General features: G+C 37.8%; 1 protein-coding gene across 1 annotated transcript in view; it reads right to left on the reverse strand.

Annotated features, from left to right (window-relative positions):
• Positions 1-559: 559 nt before the first annotated feature.
• LOC121387412 (Krueppel-like factor 6) overlaps positions 560-26,103 on the reverse strand; it is a 56,515-nt gene continuing 30,971 nt past the window's right edge. The window contains exons 2-3 of the mRNA XM_041518520.1: positions 4,584-5,379; positions 560-3,569 (exon numbers count right to left, since the gene is read on the reverse strand). Of these exons, the coding sequence (XP_041374454.1) occupies positions 3,382-3,569; positions 4,584-5,379 (984 nt within the window). The 3' untranslated portion in view covers positions 560-3,381. The remainder of the gene's footprint in view (positions 3,570-4,583; positions 5,380-26,103) is intronic.

Below are 26,103 nucleotides of genomic sequence, written 5' to 3' on the forward strand. Positions count from 1 at the left end.
AAGTCAATAGTACAGTATTGGTAGATTCACTGTAATTATTGGTATTCGTGAATATTTATTCGTATTCGAGACCCCATAGTCATGATATGTATCGTATTCGCCACTTGGTGTATTCATTGCAGCTCTAATATCAACCATTGAACAATATCATGTTAATCATTTGCAGTCCTCAAATCAACCTTTCCAATCATCACCTCCATCAATATCAGTGTTACAATGTACTATAATTAAAATTAAGTATGCAATGTATTACAGTCATAAGTAGGACCCTCTTTCAAGCAATATTAATGTTAATAATAATCACAGACTAATCATTCTACTGGCATATAATCGGCATTTATTACCCATATGGTTAAAAATATCTTGGTACATATCCGAGCGTTATGTGTCCAACTAGAACGCCAAGTGGGACGTAACATTTCGACGTCACTCAATGACGTCATCGATTGGCGCACTACAACCTTACAGGAATGTCAACTAAGGTCGATTATGGGTAATAAATAGCATATTAAACTCGCTATCAATATCGTATCATGTTTATGTCCTTTGTGAAATCATTTTCATTTGTCACTCACTAAAGCTTGTGACAATTGAACATTATTTCACTCCGGACATAAACATGACACGAAATGGAAGCTCGTTTAATATCCTATAAATATTATATTAAATTGGTACATGCATATTATGTGACCTGCACTTTATGCATCAACAGAGTTCTGTAGGGTCAAACATTTCATCATCATCATAAACACCATCAATACTAGTCTAGTGGTTTCTAGTTCTATCTTTATCCTAAGGATAATAGTTTTTAACTGTTACAAAATCACAATGGTTCCCATGAGTTTGACACCTACTTTGAGTTCAGTATCAGCTTTGAGTTGTCATCCGCTTTGAATCTGTCATCTTCTTTGAGTCGGCGATCTGTTTTAAGTTTACCATCTGTTTTAGGTTTGCCATCTGTTTTAAGTTTGCCATCTGTTTTAGGTTTGCCATCTGTTTTAGGTTTGCCATCTGTTTTAGGTTTGCCATCTGTTTTAGGTTTGCCATCTGTTGAAAGTGTGGCATCTACTTTGAACTGCCATCTTCTTTAATTGCCATTTTCTTTGAGTTTGCTATCAGCTTCGAGTCTGCAATCTTTTTTGAGTTTGCTTTATCTTCTTTGAGTTTGCCATCTATTGAAAGTGTGGCATCTGCTTTGAGTTTGCCATCTGTTGAAAGTGTGGCATCTGCTTTGAGTTTGCCATCTGTTGAAAGTGTGGCATCTGATTCAAGTTGCCTTATGCTTTGAGTTTAACACTGATTTTTAATTTGCCATTTGCTTTTGAGTGTGTCAGCCATTTTAGTTTGTCATCATTTTTTAGTTATCCATCTGCTTTGAATGTGTCATCTTTTTAGTTTTCTATCTGTTTTGATCTTGGTACAGATGTCTTGAAGAGTGGTTCCATCTTTAATTTTCCCATAGATCTGCTTCGAGTTTCACATATTAATGGATGAAAAGTTGTTGTGGATGAAAAGTTGTTTACAATTTCATATTTTCTTTTTAGTTTTTAGTTTCACATAATCTTTATTTTTGTACGTCAATCACTTTCAATTTGTCATCTTCTTTGAGTTTGCTATATGACGATTTGTGTTTGGTATGGAACTCCTTGAGATGTGACACCTGCTCTTCATTTTCCAGTCAGATGAATTTGGCATAGATTCCTTTATGAATAGGTCACACAATTTAAATTGTTCATCACATGAGCTTGGCATAGATCTGCTTTCGGTTTCACATTTTAATGGATGAACAAATGTTTTAACATTTCACATTGGCTTTTTTAGTTTTTAGTTTTGCTGCCTCATTTGCGTTGCCCATCTGTGACAATAAAAACACATTATCTTGGACAACATCAAACAGAAATGCATAACAGGCCTCTCCAAGACAGATGAGCAGTGAGTCATGCTCACCTCCTACTCACCTGGTAATAGCAAAAAGCGGTGAGTGTTTTAACTCTTTGCCTTTCTTGGTTTTGCTGCAAATGGATTTTTTAACTGCTCAGTTTTATTTAAAAAAAAATTAATTTCTCATCTTGAACTATTATCAGAAGAGTAATGAGGCTTTTGAGAATTGAAAATATGCAGATTATGAAAAACAATTATTCGGGTACTGGGTAACCCATTTCCTTTTTTCTTTTCTTTTGCATAACCCATTATGTCGATGTATGATGTTCTAAATGTAATGCGAAAACGAAAAATAGGTTATGCAAAATTATATTTGCAAGAGTGACATATGAACATAGACGTGTGTACAGAAGGGTCTACACAGTGATGAGCTCATTTCTGGGGGGGGGGGGGGGGGGGGGGGGGGATTCAGATCATGTACTCACCATCCAAAAATACATTAAAAGAAGCATAATTTTGAGCAGGATAGATTTGACCCCTGAAACCAACCTCCTTGCACGTGAATGGAACAAAAATGATCACTCTTTCAATTGTCAGAAGCCAGAATATGGATATTTCTACTTTCAATGGAGAGGCCTGCATTAGGACAACACAAATTGGTGTAATTTCCAAACAGAGAGGCCCATTTTAGGATCAGTGAACAGCACTAGTTAATATAGTGTCTGGTACAGTCTTTGTGAATACGAGTCCAGATTCCATAAATACGACAGTGTTTCCTTCCCAACAACTACACTAATACCACATCCATGAGAAATTTCTACAGCACGTAATATTACATATACACATTGGCATAACAGTTTGTGAGATTTTTTTTCTGTGTTTTCAACAGAACATAGGTATGATAGTTTTATGACATTTTGAGGGTTTTCACAATAGAACACTAGCATAACAGTTTGTGAGATTTTTTTTCTGTGTTTACAACAGAACATTAGTATAATATTTTCATGAGATTTTGGTGTGTTTTTTTACAATAGAACATTGACATAATAGTTTGTGAGATTTTTCATCTGTTTTCAAACAGAACATCGGCATAGTAATTTTGCAGGATATTTGTTTTTAAAACCACATAAACCGTGATAACTGCTATGATATTTTGCATCACAAATAGTCTCGTGTTTTCAAAACACGGATGATGAGGTTAAGGACTATAAGACATATGTGAGTACTTCTGCATCACAAATACACACACACACACACATACACGCACATACATGCATATACACACATACTGGCATAGTAGTAATTTACACTCTAACAGAAACAACGTAAATGGTTTTTGGGCGGGAGGCGTATTCATGCACCGATCAACATCACATGACTTCTATATATAACCACACGGATGAAGTCTCGTGTATATATATATATATATATATATATATATATATATATATATATATATATATATATATATATAATCCTATTAATTAACATCTGCCGCCATCATAGATCCATCGTGGAGTGCCGTTTCATGTGTAACGCTAAGTGGTCGGATCGGGAAAAACACCGTTCGCAATATCGGCACTGAAATGGTTTTGCTCCCGTGTGTTTGCGGTAATGTCGTGTAAGTTCATCTGACCTCGCGAATCTCCACTCACAGCCTTCCCAGGTACATTTATACGGCTTTTCACCTGAAATGTAAAACAATGGGAGATTAGTTGTCAGGATTAATCTTAACTTAGAAAATCAGTTAAAAGCATTCTGAGTATTGCTAGACCGGCCTCAGTGGCATCATGGTTAGGCCATCGGTCTACAGGCTGGTAGGTAATGGGTTCGGATCCCAGTTGAGGCATGGGATTTTTAATCCAGATACTGACTCCAAACCCTGAGTGAGTCCTCCGCAAGGCTCAATGGGTAGGTGTAAACCACTTGCACCAACCAGTGATCCATAACTGGTTCAACAAAGGCCATGGTTTGTGCTATCCTGCCTGTGGGAAGCGCAAATAAAAGATCCCTTGCCGCTAATCGGAAAGAGTAGCTCATGTAGTGGCGACAGCGGGTTTCCTCTCAAAATCTGTGTGGTCCATAACCATATGTCTGATGCCATATGACCGTAAATAAAATGTGTTGAGTGCGTTATTAAATAAAACATTTCTTTCTTTCTTTCTGAGTATTGCTATTCATTCATATTATTCCATGGATATAAATACTACCACCCCTCACACTTAAAGTGAATTGGAAAAGATTGGGGGTCAAGCTGCTCATTTCTGAGATAACGGGTAGCATCTATGACTAACCTAATTCCACACAAAATTCTAGTACTTTTTTTTTTTTTACAGGTACCCCATACATGTTTTAAGCATAAGGCTACTTGACACAGTGGTACTAGATGAAATAAAACTGCATACATTATTTGCCCAGATGAAACTATTTTTTTTTACAACCAACACACTCATTTATCACCAATCACAGGACTTGTGGTGTTCACTTCTCTATCAAAAGTTGGGTGCATCTCGAACTTTGAGCCAGGCAGAAGTTATTTGGTTTACTACTACCTTTAAGTGCGAACTCTTTGTGTAGACCTTCTTACACCTGTTGTACTGACAGTGATGAATGTAAGAAAATTTTGCAACACAGACACCCCCTCCCCTCTTTTCTGTTTCACAGCCCCTGAATTCTTTTTGTCCACAACACCCTTGCTTTACCTGTGTGTGTTCGAAGGTGAGCCTTTAAGTGTGAACTCTTTGTGTAGACCTTCTTACACCCGCTGTATGGACAGTGATGAATCCGCCTCCTGCAGTCTGCACTGAGATCCACCCGGCTGCCGTTACACCCGGCGTGCGGCAACACGGGCCGCTGTCCCGTTACCGCGGAAACCGGGCGCAGCAGCGGAGACAGGGACGAAGATGACGAACCGGCCGCCAGAATCAGTCTCTGATGCCGCTGATGCTGATGATGTATTAAGTCGGCAGACATCGGCCGAATGGCCACCGTTTCAGTCCTCCCTCTTTGAGCAACTAATTTAAGAGCGAACAGATCACTGCACTTGGGTTGTGTGGGCGACAACGGCGGGTCGCTGATGTTGCTGTCCCACGACACGCCACTGGACGATGAACTGAAGCTGCTGAGGCTGACGCGATCCACGGTGCTGCTGTTGTGGTCGCTGATGTTCAGGTGGATGAACTCGTTGAGTCGGCTGACGCATTCTATTTCATCATCATCTTCGTCATCGTCGCTCACGCAGTCATCATCATCGTCTTCTGGAATGTCTGCGAGGTCGGGGAAGTCGATGTTGGCATCGCTGTCAGCCTCGACGGCTTCGCAGCAGTCAGAGCCGCGCTTGCAGGGGCATGATGTGGTGACATCGTCGCCAACTCCACCATCGCCACCAACGTTGCCTCCACCACCACCACCAGAGATATCACAGGAGTGCTCCTTGATGCGTTTGAAAGATGTCAGTTTAGGTTCACTTTTCAAGTATCGCTCCATTTCCAAACAGTTCTGAAAGGTAATGATAAATAGTCAGAATTAAAAAAGAAGAAATAAAATTATCTGAAATGATAATTTTGAAGAATTAAATGTTTTGTGTATCAAAACGTATGCATCCAGCTTCGCCCGTGAGCACGGTTTAACGGCTCAAAGGCATACTGTCACAGATTTAAGAACCTTATTTCTCTAAAAATGGATAATAAATTAACATTACATTAATATTTGGAAACCAAATCTAGCTATCGCATCACCTTAACTCAACCACGATGGAGTGAAATTCATGTCAACCCTGTTGACAATATTAGTTTTTTGAATTATAGACCATTGCCATAATTCAATTGATTTGACAAAATATCATTAATAAGAGGAGTATGGTGTCTGTGTAGATGGTTGAATAAAGTACATTTAGGGACAAATCAAATTTATCTATTTTTAGGTAATACTTTGTTAGGCTATTTAATAGGTCAGTGGTCTGGGACAATATGCCTTCAATGGGGAGATGTAAGCCCATAACACTAACATCTCTTACCAACAAATTTCTCGCTCCAGCCAGTGCACCACAACTGGCATATCAAAGGCTGTGGTATGTACTACCCTGTCTGTGAGATTGTGCATATAAAAGATCCCTTGCTGCTAATCGAAAAGAGTAGTCCATGAAGTGGCGACAGTGGGTTTCCTCTCTCAATATCTGTGTGGTCATTAACCATATGTCTGACGCCATATAACCGTATATAAAATGTGTCGAGTACATCATTAAATAAAACATTTCCTTCCCATAGATGTTCATCTCAATGCATCTTAAATAATAATTACAAATTAAAAAGTTAAATAAAAAACCCTTTAAAAACTTAAAATTAAATTTAAAAAAAATAAATGTAATAAGGTCATCAGTGTCATTAAACAGTAGTTGCTAATTAATTTTCAGTGGACTAAAAATATCGCTAATTAAGATTTTGAAAACACAATCGTGACCTCAAACTAATATCAGGGACGGGATGTAGCACATGGGTAAAGCGCCCGCTCAATGCGCAGTTGGTCTGGGATCGATCCCCGTCGGTGGGCCCACTGGACTATTTCTCATTCCAGCCAGTGCACCATGACTGGTATATCAAAGGCTGTGGTATGTACTACCTTGTCTGTGGGATGCTGCATATAAAAAATCCCTTGCTGCTAATCTAAAAGAGTAGCTCATGAAGTGGCGACAGCGGGTTTCCTCTCTCAATATCTGTGTGGTCCTTAACCATATGTCTGACACCATATAAGCATAAATAAAATGTGTTGAGTGTGTCGTTAAATAAAACATTTCCCTCCTTCAAACTACATGTAACAGCAACACTCAGCATACCAACACATCCACAGAGTAATTAAACAGACGGTACACTCAGTTTTATGCTGCATAAAGGGTAAAAACAAATAAATTTAAAAAAAACCTAATTAAACAAATTAAATTGTTGTACTAGCACAATTAGTTGAAAAAGACTATTAGATTTTTTTTCTTCTAATTTTCATTATTATTATTCATACTTACCTAGTGCTAGCACAGTAAGTTCAATAAGACTATCATGATTATAATTTAATAAATATATAAATGTTGTAACAAACCAAGTTTGATTTAATTTAATTTGATGTTAAAGTAATTGCAAAAGGTACAATGTTTTTTAGATTTTTATACAAGTTCAACTACATCAGTACATGTGTACGTTTTAACTATAGCTTTAAAGAAAACCTTAAAAGAAAACTTGGGGTCATTCATGCATGATAAAAGCGAGAGAAATGTTACTGAAATCACTAGAGTATGAGTCAGTCCAATATTATTTATCCGCATTTATCACGCCCACCTCCACCCCAAACCCTGGAATATAGGTCTGTATGAAGAGACCACCTCACATACATCTTTTAATTGTAGCTATGTAGAAAACACTAAAAGAAAACTTGGGGTCGTTCATGTGTGACAGAAGCGAGAGAAATGTTAATGAAATTGCTGGAGTATGAGTCAGTTCAATATTATTTGTACAGGGTCGTGATCGTGGTGACCTTCGTTCCCTCAACAAACAGAATCTTGTAAGAATAGAACTCATCTTTTAGGCCAACAGTAAAAAAATATATACAAAGAAAGAAAGACATGTTTTATTTAAGGACACACTCAACACATTTTATTTACGGTTATATGGCGTCAGACATATGGTTAAGGACCACACAGATATTGAGAGAGGAAACCCGCTGCTGCCACTTCATGGGCTACTCTTTCCAATTAGCAGCAAGGGATCTTTTATATGCACCATCCCACAGACAGGATAATACATACCACGGCCTTTGATATACCAGTTGTGGTGCACTGGCTGGAACGAGAAATAGCCCAATGGACACACTGACAGGGATCGATCTCACACCGAATACGCATCGAGCGAACGCTGTACCACTGGGCTACACCCCGTCCCTCAACAAAAAGAATCTTGTAAGAATAGAACTGTCATCTTTTAGGCCAACAGAAACAAATATATAGTCATTTATATACTGTGTATATTTTCAGGGATTCTAGATTATGGTAGCACCACTCCCACGGCTAGTGATATTCACTGTTGGGCTAGTAAATAACTACTATCACCATGCCAGACAGGGCTTCTAGATTATGGTAGCCCCACTCCCACGGCAAGTGATATTCAATGTTGGGCTAGTAAATAACTACTATTGCCATGCCACACAGGGCTTCTAGATTATGGTAGCCCCACTCCCACGGCAAGTGATATTCAATGTTGGGCTAGTAAATAACTACTATTGCCATGCCACACAGGGCTTCTAGATTATGGTAGCCCCACTCCCACGGCAAGTGATATTCAATGTTGGGCTAGTAAATAACTACTATTGCCATGCCACACAGGGCTTCTAGATTATGGTAGCACCACTCCCACGGCTAGTGATATTCAATGTTGGGCTAGTAAATAACTACTATTGCCATGCCACACAGGGCTTCTAGATTATGGTAGCCCCACTCCCACGGCTAGTGATATTCAATGTTGGGCTAGTAAATAACTACTATTGCCATGCCAGACAGGGCTTCTAGATTATGGTAGCACTACTCCTACGGCTAGTGATAGTCAATGTTGGGCTAGTAAATAACTACTATAACTAGCCCGATGGCTAATGAAAACAAAACCTTGTCAAATGTTATTTTGTAATTTAATATCCTGTCCCCACTCTCCTCATTCCCAATCTAAGGCATTTTAAGCTCCATCTCCCTCTTTAGGTGACATATTCAATTATTAGTAGTAGTAAAATAAAGTAGGGCTAGTGAAATTTTAATCATGGCTAGTAAATTTTTAAAATCATGATCCCATGGCTAGTGGATTTTTATTAAAATTGTAGAAGCCCTGATTTTATATATTTATTTTTGTGCTTATAACCCAAATGAGGTTCAAGCCCACAGTCTTGCCTATCAAAAACGTTGCTTTCACCCATAGTAGTTCATCTCAATACATTTAAACAAAAATAATGAAAATAATGAAAATAATAAATTTTAAAAATTCAATTCAATTTTTTTTTTTTAATTATTCACATGCATTGTGATGAACATCTACAGGTGCAACTATAAAACAAGTTTTAACAATAAAAAAAAAGTTAAAGTTTGTTTTGTTTAACAACACCACTAATGCACATTGAATATTACAAATTAATTATCGGCTATTGGATGTCAAACATTTGGTAATTCTGACACATATATGTATATGTACTATGATGTAGTCACCAGAGGAAACCTGCTACAGTTTTCAAATGCAGAAAGCGATCTTTTATATGCACTTTCCCACAAACAGGACTCTTTTTAACAATGCCACAAACTCAAAACCACCCCTTTAAGAGTGTGAATCACAAATTGTGTTCAGTCAAAAGTCATTCAATTTAAGAGTGCCTGTAGTAGTCATCAGAGGAAACCTGCTACATTTTTCCTAATGTAGCAAGGGATCTTTTATATGCAAATTTCCCACAAACAGGACTCTTTTTAACAATGCCGCAAACTCAAGACTTCCCCTTTAAGAGTGTGAATCACAAGTTGTGTTCAGTCACTCATTCAATTTAAGAGTACTTGTATGTGCCCTCCCTGCCCTCGCCAACAAACCGGCTTTTGTTGCGATCACACTCTCCTATCTCCTATTCACTTCGCCTTTTCTTTACCTCTTTCACACGGATAAAAAGAATTTTTGTATGCAAGCCAGAAGGGAAAAAACAGAAAGGATGAGAAAATTCCGAATATGATATTGGTGACATATGACGCGAAAAAAGCTTTTGTTATTGGATGTGTACATGTGTGTACATTAAGCCCAGTATATATATATATATATATCGGTGAAGAATATGAATTATATGTAGAGAATAATAAACAAATTTATATCCAGGGTAAAATAATGAAAACTGTTGCACATGGGAGATAAATTTGATAATAACTGGTACCGAGTTTGTTATTCTGTTTACTACAAATATATTTTCTCTTAAAGTTAAAAGCCTTTTATTTTTGATATCCATACATGTTCAGGTGTATACAGAAATGATGAAAACCACTTTACATACGGTTTGAGTATTGCTGTAACTTTGTACTTTATTCACGTTCACAGATAAACAATTTTTTAAACCAAATGGCTTTTTTTATATTTAAAAAAAATCTATAATGAATAATAGAATTGTATTAAAATAACATTTAATTTTTTTATTACAAAATATTACAATGAAAACAGGGGGTCATAAATGCAAAGTCTTTAAACTATATGGAAAAGCCATCATTTTGTGCATTTGCCAGATCATGATGATGTCATACTTAGTACCAACAACGAAAGAAATGTTTTATTTAACGACACACTCAACATATTTTATTTACGGTTATAAGGCATCAGACATATGGTAAAGGACCATGCACACAGATATTGAGAGAAGAAACCTGCTGTCGCCACTTCATGGGCTACTCTTTTCGATTAGCAGCAAGGGATCTTTTATATGCACCATCCCACAGACAGGGTAGTACATACCACGGCCTTTGATATACCAGTTGTGGTGCACTGGCTGGAACGAGAAATAGCCCAATGGGCCCACCGACAGGGATCGATCCCAGACTGACCGCGCATTAAGCGAGTAGTACCAACAAGGTTAATGGTTTGTAAATACCACATCGTCCAATAATATTGTATGTTGTACATACCAATGCATGATAAATTTCTCAATGAAAAATTGTTATTTTTATTTTCCTGTTTTTAAGTGCCCACTGAGGTAATAAAAGATATTAAATTTGTGTTATTTAAGGACACCACTAGAGTGTTTAATAACATATTTCTTTAATTTTAAAAAGAGTGTTATGTTTAAAAACACCACAGAGCATATCGATTCATTAATCATCAGCTACTGGTAAGTTTGACATGCAGTCTTAGAGAGAAAAACCTGTGACATTGTTCCATTAGTAGCAAGAGATCTTTTATATGCACCATCCCACAAACAGCATAGCATATACCAGTTGTGGTGCACTGGTTGGAACAAGGCTATGTCTCGCACCCACCACCCCCACAACCACCCCACTCTTTAATTTAGTGCGACTATAATACGAATGCAGCCAACTTTACATACAATCTGTTTTTCATTTCTATTTTTATAGATCACTTTTATGGCATCAACAGACATTAAACCACATGCACAAACTGTCTTTAAAATTTTAAGACCTTGAAGTGTATTTGTATTTTGGTTGGATTGGGATTTCTTTGACAAAATGCCTAATTTTCTACAATGAAATAAATGATTAAATGGGTGTGTTTTCATATTGACTTTATTTTGGTCCAAGGAGCAGGAAATCTTTTATTTAACGACGTACTCAACACATTTTATTTATGGTTATATGGTGTCAGACATATGGTTAAGGACAACACAGATATTGACAGAGGAAACCCGCTGTCACCACTTAAATGGCTACTCTTTTCGATTAGCAGCAAGGGATCTTTTTATGCACCATCCCACAGACAGGATAGTACATACCACAGCCTTTGATGTGACTTTATTATAAGGTCCACGAAGCATGATGTAGCCCAGTGGTAAAACGCTCGCTTGATGCACGGTCAGTATCGGATCAATCCCCGTCGGTGGACCCATTGGGCAATTTCTCATGCCAGCCAGTGCACTATGACTGGTATATCAAAGGCTGTGGTATGTGCTATCCTGTCTGAATATAAAAGATCCCTTGTTTCTAAAGGAAAAATGTGGTAAGTTTCCTCTTTAAGACTATATGTCAAAATTACCATATAGTTGACATCCAATAGCCGATGATTAATAAATCAATGGGCTCTAGTTACATGTATGTTGTCAAGACAAAAGTAGAATATTTTAATTTTTAACATATACCACCAAATCATATCCCATAGACGACAATAGTAACATGTGGCTAAAACTCCTACCTGCAGCGTATCAATCGACATAAATGCCACGGGTATAAATATTACCACCCCTCACCCTTAAAGTGAATCAGAAGAAATTGGGGGTCAAGCTGCTCATTTCTGAGATAACGCGTAGCGTCTATGACTACTCTAGTTCCGCACAAAATTCGAGTACTTTTTTTTTTTTTTTTACAGGTACCTGACACATGTTTCAAACACAAGGCTACTTGACACAGTGGTACTAGATGAAATAAAATTGCATACATTTTTTGCCCAGAAGAAACAATTTTTTTTTTACAACCAACACACTCACATTTATCACCAATCACAGGACTTGTGGTGTTCACTTCTTTATCAAAAGTTGGGTGCACCTCCAACTTTGACCCAGCCGGAAGATATTGGGTTTAGTACTACCTGCATGCTCTTAAAAAGGGGGAGGGAGGTTAAAAAAAAAGAAAAAAAAAAGAAAAAAAAGGGTACAGTTTGTACATGCATAAAAATGTTGATAGCTGTGCATTGTGGGATATTATTTTCAGTTACAACAATCTTTTTTTGTTTGAATGGGGAGGGGGGGGAGGAGGGCAGTAAAAAATCTAGCTGTATATTATCTCATCAAGGTGAATTATTCATGTTGTATCGGACGATCGCCACACAATTCATCATGCACACATTCAATTATTTATTACCGCAGCGGCGAACACAAAATGTATTTATCGCAGCAGGGAGCCGCCAAAAGCTGCAAACCTTCCTCATATCCCTCTCAGCGTGAAGTCCCCGAGTTCTTTATTAATGTTCACGAAGTGAGGAATAACTGTCAAAAATAGAAATGCGATGAGATCCCTTGAACATAACCGAGGGGTGGAATTTGAGGTTCGATGAGTCATAAGATAGATCATCAGTAGCAGAATTGGGGGGAGGGGTGGGGTGTGGGGGGATCATCCTACCCTAACCAATGGTCCATCACTGGTACATCAAAGGTAGTGGAATGTACTGTTCTGTCTATGGGGAAATGTATATAACAAAGATCCCTTGCTACATTTTTGTTGTAATCTGTCTGTTGGTCTGTCTGTCTGTTCCTGTCTGTCTCTCTCCACCTCCTCCATCTCTCTCTTCCCATTCTCTCCCCCCCCCTTTCTTCTCTCTCCCTCTCTTTCTTCTCAGTATTCACCCTCATCCCTCCTTTATCTCTCCCTCCTCCTATCCCCCTTTCTCTTCCCCCTTCTGTCTCTGTCCGCCGTCTGTCTGTCTGTGTCTGCCTATGTGTGCGTGTGTGTCTGTGTGTGTGCATGTGTGTGTGTGTGCGTGTGTGTCTGTGTGTGTGTGTGTGTCTGTGCGTGTGTGTATGTGTGTGTGCGTGTGTGTGTGTGTATGTGTCTGTGTGTGTGCGTGTGTATGTGTGTGTGTGCCTGTGCATGTGTGTCTGTGTGTGTGTCTGTGTGTGTGTGTGTGTCTGTGCGTGTGTGTGTGTGTCTGTGCGTGTGTGTGTGTGTGTGTGTGTGTGTGTGTGTGTGTGTGTGTGTGTGTGTGTGTGTGTGTGTGTGTGTGTGTGTGTCTGTGTGTGTGTGTGTGTGTGTGTCTGTGCGTGTGTGTCTGTGTGTGTGTGCATGTGTGTCTGTGTCTGTGTGTGTGTGTGTGTGTCTGTGTGTGTATGTGTGTGTCCGTGTGTGTGTGTGTGTGTCTGCCTATGTGTGTCTGTGTGTGTGTGTGTGTGTGTCTGTGTGTGTCTGTGTGTCTGTGTGTCTGCCTATGTGTGCGTGTGTGTCTGTGTGTCTGTGTGTGTGTGTGTGTGTGTGCCTGTAAGCAGCACTGGGCTTCCCTTGTTGAAAATTAAAGTTGATTTCACAGATATGATGGATGTCCGACAGGTAACCTCCCCCCCCCCCCCTTCTCCATCCACCAACTTTAACTTGGACCCTAAAAACCCTTCCTTTTTTGTTATAACTGACTACTTACTTCTGACAAAAGTGTGTATCCTCTATGATTTTTAGTTGCTACATTGTAACTGCATAAACATTTGTAGAAAATAATCTGTATTAACAATGTTATCATTTATACTCAAACTACGTGATGGAGTATAAAGCAAATGTTGATGTGGCAATTATTTTTCATGGAATAAACTTAAAAACAAAACAAAAACCTTGACACCATGTTGTAGATATGCTACTTAAACTAACAGCAGCAGACAGTTGAGATGGCCTAATAACATACATTTGTTTTTTCATTTTTTCAGCAATGGGGGTGTTAAATATATTCTGGTATGCATGTGATTCTGTCAGTAAACTGACGTAGGCCACGCACCAGTGTGAAATATGCAGGAGAAAGCACACACAAGTTTACTGCAGTAGAAACTTGGCGACAATTCAGCCATCCATTTGGGTAACTTGTCTTCAATGGAAATGAAGGAAATGTTTTATTTAACGACGCACTCAACACATTTTATTTATGGTTATATGGCATCAGACATGTGGTTAAGGTCTATACAGATATTGAGAGAGGAAACCTGCTGTCGCCACTTCATGGGCTACTCCTTTCGATTTAGCAGCAAGGGATCTTTTATATGCACCATTCCACAGACAGGATAATACATACCATGGCCTTTGATATACCAGACATGGTTCACTTGCTGGAACGAGAAATAGCCCAATGGGCCCACTGACGGGGATCGATCCCAGACCGACCACACATCAGGCGAACGCTTTACCACTGGGCTACATCCTGCCTCTCATCTTCAATGGTGCAATATTTGACTTCTGCACATATAATTTAAAACGAGAATTCTGAGAGTACTTCTAAAGTAAAACATGTTACCTACCAGGTCCATCCTTCCATCCATCCATCCATCCTTCCATCCATCAATCCATCCTTCCATCCATCATCCATTGTTCTACCCATCCATCCAAACCCCACCCGTCCATTCATCCATCCAAACACCACCCATCCATTCATCCATCCAAACACCACCCATCCATCCAAACACCACCCATCCACTCATTCATCCAAACCCCAACCGTCCATTTATCCATCTGTTTGTTTATCCATCCAATCATGTATTCATTTATCCATCCATCCTTTTGTTCATTCATCCATCCATCCAAACCTACCCATCCTTCAATCCATCCATTCATGTACTCATCCATCCATCCAATTCTATCCAACCATCCATCCATTCATTCATTCACCCACCCATTAATCTATTCATCCATCCATCCTTCTCTCCATCCACACACACACCCAACCATCTATCCATTTTTTCTTTCTTCCATCCATCCATCCATCCCCTTATCCCATGTTTGTAGTGATGCATCTGGGTGTCTGTCCATCTGACATCTGTCTACCAGACTAAAAAGTTTATTTTGCTTAACGACACCACTAGAGCACATTTATTTATTAATCATCGGCTATTGAATGTCAAACATTTGTTAATTTTGACATATAGTCTTAGAGAGAAAACAGGCTACTTTTTTTTTCATTAGTAGCAAGGAATCGTTTATATGCACCATCCCACAGACAGGATAGCACATACCACGGTTTTTGATATACCAGTCGTGGTGCACTGGCTGGAACGAGAAATTGTCTAATGGGCCCACCAATGAGGATCGATCCCAAACTGATCATGCACCAAAGCAAACACTTTACCACTGGGATAAGTATAACCCCAGTCTACCAGACTAATGATTACAATCACTGGAGAAAATTAACATCACAAACTCACATACAAATTACACAGACATGTGCAATTAATTTGTACTTCAGGTGAAGAAAAAGTAATTAGAATAATTATTTTCCACGGATTAATTAAAGAGTGTAATTTTACTAAAAAGTGCCAGCTCATTAATGAACATCATTAACGTTTATTCAGTGACACCTGACATTTTTTACGTTTTCACATGTACTTCCTTATGGCATCTAAGTCTTCATTATATTGTATCCCCAAGCTTTTAAACCAAATGTTTTTACGCTAGATCTTGAGGACTAGATAGCTTGTATAATTATTTTTATTTTTTTATCATAGATATACAGGCAGAACAGGAACACTTTTTGGGTAGAATTAAAATTTGGAATTCTGTAAAAAAAATCTGAAAGTTTTTCGGTCCAAATTTATGAAGTCTTTTGTTTTAAAGGCAAGTATTTAAGCATTGTAAATACATGTAGTTTGTCATATGTAAGACATAAACTGGCTTTCCAACGAATGAATGAATAAATGAATAAATAAATGAATAAATAAAGGGAGAGAATGAATAAATGAATGAATTAATTAATTAATAAATGAATGAATGAAAATAGAATGAATAATTGAATGAATGAATGAATGAATAAATACATGGAGAGAATGAATAATTGAATGAATGAATGAAAAAGGAATAATTGAATGAAAAAAGAAAGAAAGAAAGAATGAATGAATGAAAAAAAAAAGAAAGAATGAATGAATGAACGACCAAATGAATGAAGAACTGAATGAATGAATGAACGCATGAATGAATGAATGTTTGGCTTTAGATTGTACCAAAGTCAAGGCGATAAACACTGTGCGCAAAATGCATATATGCTCAAGATAATTACGCCCAAATTAAGTACAAACATGTTGACCTCAAAACATTTCTCCTCAAAATCTGTGAAATATTAAACTTTAATTAGATTAAAATAACTTGAAATGCAATTTCTGAACATCCACAGCTTGTCAGCAGCTATTAATAACATTACTACAGTAAAAAAAAACCCCACAACCCCCTCCCCCCAAAAAAAACCCCTCCAAAAAACAACAAAAAAACAAAAAACGTGGATGTGCTCAAAATTAACAAAAAACCTGTTGCTCTCAAATTAGTCCTAGCATGTTTAAGGACACTCCAGCATGAAAAATACATACCCACTGGGTGTCAAACAAAGGTTAGTACACAAATGAATTAGTGATCAATATCAATGTAAAAATTCAGGAGATAAATTGTACAGGCAACACCTGGCTTTGTAAATTTAGCCCTTTATATTTGCTTAATGAACAGTATGGGTTAACCCAGTATTTCCATATTTGTTTGTCTAGCCAATGCATGATGACTAGTACATGTGTATCAAAGGAAGTATGAAGATACACACATGTATGTACCAGTTTCTATATAACGCCATGGGGTATAGCCAGCGATGTAGCTTAGTGGTAGAGCATTCGCTTACAGTTCAACTACATATACAGGATCAGCGTCGATACACAGATCCATGAATAGGGTCCCTAACTATGGTAATGGCATAAATGTGTACCAGTAGGAAATATGAAGATATGTACCAGTTTTCTATGTAACTCAATGGGGTATATCAAGAGATGTAGCTTAGTGGTAGAGTATTCGTGTAAGGTTCAACTTCAATGGGTCAGTGGCAATATAGGATCCCCAACTATGGTAATAGCATAATTGTGTACCAGCAGGAAATTTGAAGATATGTACCAGTTTCTATATAACGCCATGGGGTATAGCGAGTGATGTAGCTTAGTGGTAGAGCATTCGCTTAAGGTTCAACTACATATATAGGATCAGCATCGATACACAGATCCATGAATAGGGTCCCCAACTACGGTAATGGCATAATTGTGTACCAACAGGAAATATGAAATTATGTACCAGTTTTCTATGTCACTCAATGGGGTATATTGAGCGATGTGGCTTAGTGGTAGAGCATTCGTCTATGGTGCAACTATATATATAGGATCAGTAGTTCTCTGTGGACGAGACGTAGCCCAGTGGTGAAGAATTCACCTAATGGACCCAATGGGCTATTTCTCATTTCAGACATGCACTTTTTGTGGTTTCATTTTAAATGTCTTGTGGGGGCAAAGAACTTGCCTAATGTGTGGTCAGTCTGAGATCAATCTCCATTGGTCGGCCCATTGATCTATTTCTTGCTCCAGCCAGTACATCACAACTGGTCTATCAAAGGCCATGGTATGTGTTATCCTGTCTGTGGGACAGTGCATATAAAAGATCCCTTGCTACTAATAGAAAAGTGTGGCAGATTTCCTCTTTAAGACTACATGTCAAAATAACCAAATGTTTGACATCCAATAGCTAATGATCAATAAATCAATGTGCTCTAGTGGTGTCGTTAAACAGAACAAACTTTAACTTCAATAACTCATGTTAATTCTTCGTAAGAAATGAGATAAAATAAAATTTCATGTACATGTATCTATAGCTTAAGGTATTTATTTCATTATTTCTCCACCATCCCCATCGTCACAGCCAGTGCACCACAACTGGTATACCAACTGCCAAGGTATATGCTATCCTGTCTGTGGGATGGTGCATATAAAAGATCCCTTGCTGCTAATAGCAAAAATGTGGTAGGTTTCCTCTTTAAGACTGTACATCAAAATAACCAAATGTTTGACATCCAATAGCAAATGATTAATAAATCAATGTGCTCTAATGGTGTCATTAAACAGAACAAACTTTAACTTTGGTCTCACTACACAGATCACTTCCAGGTGAGAGGTCATTGATCATGGTCCACTATAGTTCCTAATTGCGACACAAGTTATGGTTCACTTCCAGGAAATGGTGAAGAATTAAAACAATATGTATGTGTAATGGTAAGCCTTGTGGCTGTATTTTGCCCATGCTATTTTGTAATATTGTGCATTGACCTTTTGGGACATGAGTGTATAGCATAAGAGACAGACTGAGTGAATTGGTTAATGAACCACCTGTTTGGACCGGTATTACAGCCAGATGTGGTCATATAGCAAAAATATTAGACGGAAATGTTCTCAATATTGAAGTAAAAATAAATGCTTATACATGTATGTATAATGTATGTTCGCAATGGTGTATGTTGTTAGTGCCAACAAGAACTCGTTCTATTGGCAATCTTCATTTGAAGTTGGGCAGTTTAACATGGGTTTCAATGGCAGATGACATCTGTGTAGTGAGACCTTTAACAGACACAAAAACTCACGGGTTTCAAATGGAATAATCTTAAATAAAATTAAAGATCTTAATTAAGATTTGTATTTCTTTTGTCGTCCAGTGTAGTGAAAAACCTCACTGGGCAGATCAACATGTGACATGGTGGACAGGTGGCAGGGAAAGAATGTAAATGACCGTTGCTATTGGCAACAGGTTTTCTAGAAATCTGTATATTCAGGGAATAATGATGTTACCTTTGTTAAGTCTTGCTTACCACCTGAACCAAATAAAGTTTAACCAATTTAATATGACTTACCAATCAATAAGCTATATATTACACGCATGTAAAATAAATGAAAAATACACCAGATGCTGTGCGAAAATTTATCACGTAGGTGATGGAGGGGGGGGGGTGTGTGTTGGGGGGGATGCATAATATTATTGTGGTTAATGGGTTTATATAAACATATTTCTGACATATAATCTTTAAAGGAAACCCATAGTATTTTCCCACAGGGAACGCCTTCCTTTTTTCATACTTCCCCTGCACGTGTTGTAACCTCACCGTGGTGCAAGGGTGTAACATTCTCTTTGAGAATGGCCAATACAGCACAAATCCCCTTGTTTTCTTCGAGATACAATTGAAATTTTGAGTAAAAGTCAGTATCTATCTGTGATATTTGTATTTTTGCACAGTTCTTTACACTGTTTTTTATTTAAATCTTGAATTTTTATATTGATGTTGATCATCACTTTATTTGTTTGCATTACCATAGTTTGATACCCAATAGCCGATGTATTTTTCGTGCTGGGGTGTCGTTAAACATTCGTTCATTCATTTTTCATACTATGTAATTTACTATTTTTTATTTTTGTGCCGATTGTTTTCTAAATTGCACACAAAAATAGTAGGGTTTTTTTGTTTCTTCCAAAACACTTTGACAAATTCAAAGTTGAAACTAGAATATTTTGGGTAGTTTTTTTCACATTTATTTGTAATAAATAACTACAAATTTATCAATCACACACATTATCTTTCCATAATTAACTCTAGAATAATATATTTTTTAAAGTATTGCGCTGGACGACATGAGGGGTTTTACAAATGGCCACCATCTTTGTTTCTTTTGTCAGTTGACCACAAAGAATTCTGGGTATTGTTGTGTCGAATGTGTATGCATAAAACAGTAATGTCACTAGTTAAAGGGACATTCCCAAGTTTGCTGCATTGTGAGATGTTTCCGACTCATAAAATATTTCTACGATTATACTTACATAATAAATATATTTTCTTGTTTAGAATATCAGTGTCTGTATATTCAGTGTGTTTCTGGTCGTCTTAATATTTGTAAGAAGCCCAAACTGGATTTTGTATTCAAATAATTTCGTACGTACGAAAAAATCTGTTTTAGGAAATAAAATTAAATTTAACCTAGTACAAAAATTAGAACGATCAAAAACACATTTAATATACACCCACTAATATTATATGCAGAAAAATACATTTGATATGTAATTACAATCGTTAAAAAGTCTATGTTAGTCGATGACATGTTAAAAATTGCAGCAAACTCAGGAATGTCCCTTTAATGCGTGTGACACATTCTCAAGAGCCCAGTGGTAAAGCGCTTGCTCGATGCACGGTCAGTCTGGGATCAATCCCTGTCGGTGGACCCATTGGGCTATTTCTTGTTCCAGCCAGTGCACCATGACTGGTATATCAAAGGCTGTGGTTTGTGCTATCCTGTCTGTGGGATGGTGCATATAAAAGATCCCTTGCTGCTAATCGAAAAGAGTAACCCATGAAGTGGTGACAGTGGATTTCTTCTCTCAGTATATGTGGGGTCCTTAACCATATGTCTCACGCCATATAACCGTAAATACAAAGTGCTGAGTGTGTTGTTAAATAAAACATTTCTTTCTTTTTTCTTTCCATCTTTGTTTCTTTTGTCAGTTAATCACAAAGAATTCTGGGTATAAAATTGTTGTGTCGAATGTGTATGCATAAAACAGTAATGTCACTAGTTAATGAGTGTGACACATTCTCAAGATTCCCCATTAAAATAGAAAACATTTTTACTAGTAAATGGAATTATTTAGTTGTAATTTTTATAGCCATATATATATATGAAGAGTTCAGGCGCAAAACGCGATATACGCCAATTAAAAAAAATCACTTTTACTAAAAATGAAAAATGAATATATCGCATTTTGCGCCTAAACTCTTCATATATAATTATATATATATATCAGAAGGTATAAACTTTATGTTTTAAAGTAAAAAATTAATAAATATTATTGGTGGAAACCGCCATTATTTCAACTTTGACATAGCACCTGTCTGTCAATCTGTACTGAACATCTACCATACTTGCCATGAAGAGATATACATGTATATACCCTTGGGTATTTGTTTTACAAGTTTGTGTATGTATACTCACCTAAAACAATTAAGCAATTTATATGCTTGATCAAGATAATATATATTTTTTAATGCACTTGATATCTGTTCTTGCTCTAAGTCAAAGTTGGTTTTATTTAACACTGGAGCACATTGGTTAATTAATCATCGGCTATTGTATGTCAAACATTTGGTCATTCAGACTCATAGTCATCAGAGGAAACTCGCTACATTTGGTCATTCAGACTCATAGTCATCAGAGGAAACTCGCTACATTTGGTCATTCAGACTCATAGTCATCAGAGGAAACTCGCTACATTTGGTCATTCAGTCATTCATCAGAGGAAACTCGCTACATTTGGTCACAGACTCATAGTCATCAGAGGAAACTCGCTACATTTGGTCATTCAGACTCATAGTCATCAGAGGAAACTCGCTACATTTGGTCATTCAGACTCATAGTCATCAGAGGAAACTCGCTACATTTGGTCATTCAGACTCATAGTCATCAGAGGAAACTCGCTACATTTGGTCATTCAGACTCATAGTCATCAGAGGAAACTCGCTACATTTGGTCATTCAGACTCATAGTCATCAGAGGAAACTCGCTACATTTGGTCATTCAGACTCATAGTCATTCAGAGGAAACTCGCTACATAGACTCATCAGAGGAAACTCGCTACATTCATAGGTCATTCAGACTCATAGTCATCAGAGGAAACTCGCTACATTTGGTCATTCAGACTCATAGTCATCAGAGGAAACTCGCTACATTTGGTCATTCAGACTCATAGTCATCAGAGGAAACCCGCTACATTTGGTCAATCAGACTCATAGTCATCAGAGGAAACTCGCTACATTTGGTCATTCAGACTCATAGTCATCAGAGGAAACCCGCTACATTTGGTCATTCAGACTCATAGTCATCAGAGGAAACCCGCTACATTTGGTCATTCAGACTCATAGTCATCAGAGGAAACTCGCTACATTTGGTCAATCAGACTCATAGTCATCAGAGGAAACTCGCTACATTTTTCCTAATACAGCAAGGGATCTTTTATAGGCACTTCCCCACAGACAGAAAAACAAATACCATGGCCTTTTGTCCAGTTGTGGTGCACTGGTTGGAATGAGAAAAAACCTAATCAGTTAAATGGATCCACCAAGGTCGTTTGATCCTGCGACACAAGCACCTCAAGCCAGCACTCAACCGACTGAGCTAAATCCCGTAGGTGAGTGGTACAGCACTCGATCCCTGTCGTTGGGGCCATTGGGCTATTTCTCATTCCAACCAGTGCTCCACAACTGGTGTAACAAAGGACGTGGTATGTACTATCCTGTCTGTGGGATGGTGTATATAAAAGATTCTTTGCTGCTAATCGAAAAGAGTAGCCCATGTAGTGGCAACAGCAGGTTTATGTGTGTGGACTATACCTGTATGTGTATACTAAATAAACATGACATCAGTCATATACACATTTAAAAAAGGACAAACAATTTTGTTATCCATGCGTTACATGTTCAACATCAACACATGCACAGACGTGACTTGAATTCATCTGCGTAATAAACCGGTTTTGGCCCAGACTATTTTTATATTTTTAACTACACATTACCCTAAGTAATGTTAGATATACACATGTACTTGTATTTGTATTGGAGTGTTCTATATATGCAAGGTTTCTTCTGTTGTCCATTTAAAAAAGAAGAAAAAAGCAGGCCATATTTTACTTCCTATTTTCAACCCTGATATATATATCTATGTGTGTGTTTGTGTGTGTGTGTCTGTGTGTGTGTGTGTATGTGTTTGTGTGTGTGTGCGCATGTGTGTGTAAGTATAGAAATTGCAGGCACAAATCTGGGGGATGGGGTTAAGTGGGTCTCGACCCCCTGCTTACCACGAAAATACATTGCAATTTTACTCCAATTATTTTTAAATGCATTCATCGCCAATATATACAACTTCCATTTACCTAGCAACATGCAGACACCCACCCCTGCTAAAAATGATGGCTCTGCACCTGAATTTTAATTTGGAATCCTTCCACACCCTGTGGTGAGACATCAGGGTGGTGCCGATATACACAAAGGTGGGTGTGGCCATCCTTAATTATGATGAATGTCCTCATGTGGACTAAGACAGGTGACGTACATGTACCTGTACCAAGTGGAGACAGATTTTTTAATATCAAGTCTTGACATCCTTACAAATAAAGTGAGGAATTTGTTGTCATCTAAAAACATTACATGGTATTTCTGCCCATATATATATATATATATACTTGACACCTACCAGATTTGACATCCTTACGAATAAAGATAGGAATTTTGTGTCATCTAACAAGGTATTACATGGTATTTCTGCCCATATATATACTTGACATCTACATGTAAAGTTTCTGAGAAGTGATAAAACCATTAGTACAGGGTGTATATGAGCAAAACAAATCAGAAAAATGACAGCAGCGTTTCAATCAAAATCTACATCATAGATACACGTAAATACTCCCAACTCTTAACCTTGACGTAAAGCAGAAAACAAATCTACACCATAGATACACGTAAATACTCCCAACTCTTAACCTTGACGTAAAGCAGAAAACAAATCTACATCATAGATACACGTAAATACTCCCAACTCTTAACCTTGACGTAAAGCAGAAAACAAATCTACATCATAGATACACGTAAATACTCCCAACTCTTAACCTTGACGTAAAGCAGAAAACAAATCTACATCATAGATACACGTAAATACTCCCAACTCTTAACCTTGACGTAAAGCAGAAAACAAATCTACATCATGTATACACGTAAATACTCCCAACTCTTAACCTTGACGTAAAGCAGAAAACAAATCTACATCATAGATACACGTAAATACTCCCAACTCTTAACCTTGACGTAAAGCAGAAAACAAATCTACATCATAGATACACGTAAATACTCCCAACTCTTAACCTTGACGTAAAGCAGAAAACAAATCTACATCATGTATACACGTAAATACTCCCAACTCTTAACCTTGACGTAAAGCAGAAAACAAATCTACATCATGTATACAGGTAAATACTCCCAACTCTTAACCTTGACGTAAAGCAGAAAACAAAGCTACATCATGTATACAGGTAAATACTCCCAACTCTTAACCTTGACGTAAAGCAGAAAACAAATCGGGAGTTAAGCTGCTCATTTAAATCAGAAAAAAAAGAAAGGAAGGAAGGAAGAAAATGTTTTATTTAATGATGCACTGAACACATTTTATTTACGGTTATATGGCGTCGGACATATTGTTACAGATAACAGAGATATTGAGAGGAAACCCACTCTTTTCAATTAGCAGCAAGGGATTCTTTTACATATGCCATCCCACAGACAGGATAGTACATACCACAGCCGTTGTTACACCAGGTATGGTGCACTGGCTGGAACGAGAAACAGCCCAATGGGGCCACAGATGGGGATCGATCCTAAACTGACAGCGCATCAAGCAACTCTAGACAAACACCATCTCTTGTTCCCAGAAACATTTTGTGACACATCTAACACCCCCCATTCCCATCCCCCCCCCCACACACACACCCCTTCTAGAGTATTGCATAACCAGTGAACAGCCCCCGTATACACTAAATGAGTCATGCTTCAACTTAAAAGGTATGTTCCGCATACCTTTGTGTCATATGATAAAAACAGAACATTACAAAGAAAGTCGTGTTCCCATTTCAAAAGACTTCTAGATCCGTATATACACATGTACTCAACAGGTCTATTACTACAAAGACATATAAAATAATATGTGTTTATATACACCCGTGTATGCTTTTATCTTCTGGACAGATATGGAAACCCCATCAGCACAGCCTTTCATGACGTTTACGTCTGAGTAAACGTAGTCTTACACAATATACATCATGGACGGGTATTAAGAACAGCCAGTACACCATGGTGCACACATACTTGCTGGCTTTGGTATACCTTACGTAGAGGTCATATAGCTATCCATGCGATACATGTACATGTACATATTGTATTATTCAGGGTGTGATACCTGTACATATTGTATTATTCAAGGTGTGATACCTGTACATATTGTATTATTCAGGGTGTGATACCTGTACATATTGTATTATTCAGGGTGTGATACCTGTACATATTGTATTATTCAGGGTGTGATACCTGTACATATTGTATTATTCAGGGTGTGATACCTGTACATATTGTATTATTCAGGGTGTGATACCTGTACATATTGTATTATTCAAGGTGTGATACCTGTACATATTGTATTATTCAGGGTGTGATACCTGTACACGCTGCAGAGTTTCTAGTTTTATAAAATCAACTAGCCATGGAATAAGTGATTATTAAATTTACTAGCCACAATTAAATATTCACTAGCCCTACTTTACTTTGTTAATACAATTTTACTAAATAATAGTAATAATCAGATATGTCACCTAAAGAGGGTGGGGGCAGGATATTCATATTTACAAAATAGACTTAACTGCAACATTTGACTCTTTTTTTTCTTTTTTTTCCCCACTAGCCATCAGGCATGGCAACAGTAGTTATTTACTAGCCCAACATTGAATATCACTAGCCATGGGAGTGGGGCTACCATAATCTAGAAGCTCTGTCTGGCATGGTGATAGTAGTTATTTACTAACCCAACATTGAATATCACTAGCCATGGGAGTGGGGCTACCATAATCTAGAAGCCCTGTCTGGCATGGCAACAGTAGTTATTTACTAGCCCAACATTGAATATCACTAGCCATGGGAGTGGGGCTACCATAATCTAGAAGCCCTGTCTGGCATGGCAACAGTAGTTATTTACTAGCCCAACACTGAATATCACTAGCCATGGGAGTGGGGCTACCATAATCTAGAAGCCCTGTCTGGCATGGCAACAGTAGTTATTTACTAGCCCAACACTGAATATCACTAGCCATGGGAGTGGGGCTACCATAATCTAGAAGCCCTGTCTGGCATGGCAACAGTAATTATTTACTAGCCCAACACTGAATATCACTAGCCATGGGAGTGGGGC

Source organism: Gigantopelta aegis, chromosome 13, assembly GCF_016097555.1.
Source record: "Gigantopelta aegis isolate Gae_Host chromosome 13, Gae_host_genome, whole genome shotgun sequence".
Classification (NCBI taxonomy): Eukaryota; Metazoa; Mollusca; class Gastropoda; order Neomphalida; family Peltospiridae; genus Gigantopelta; species Gigantopelta aegis.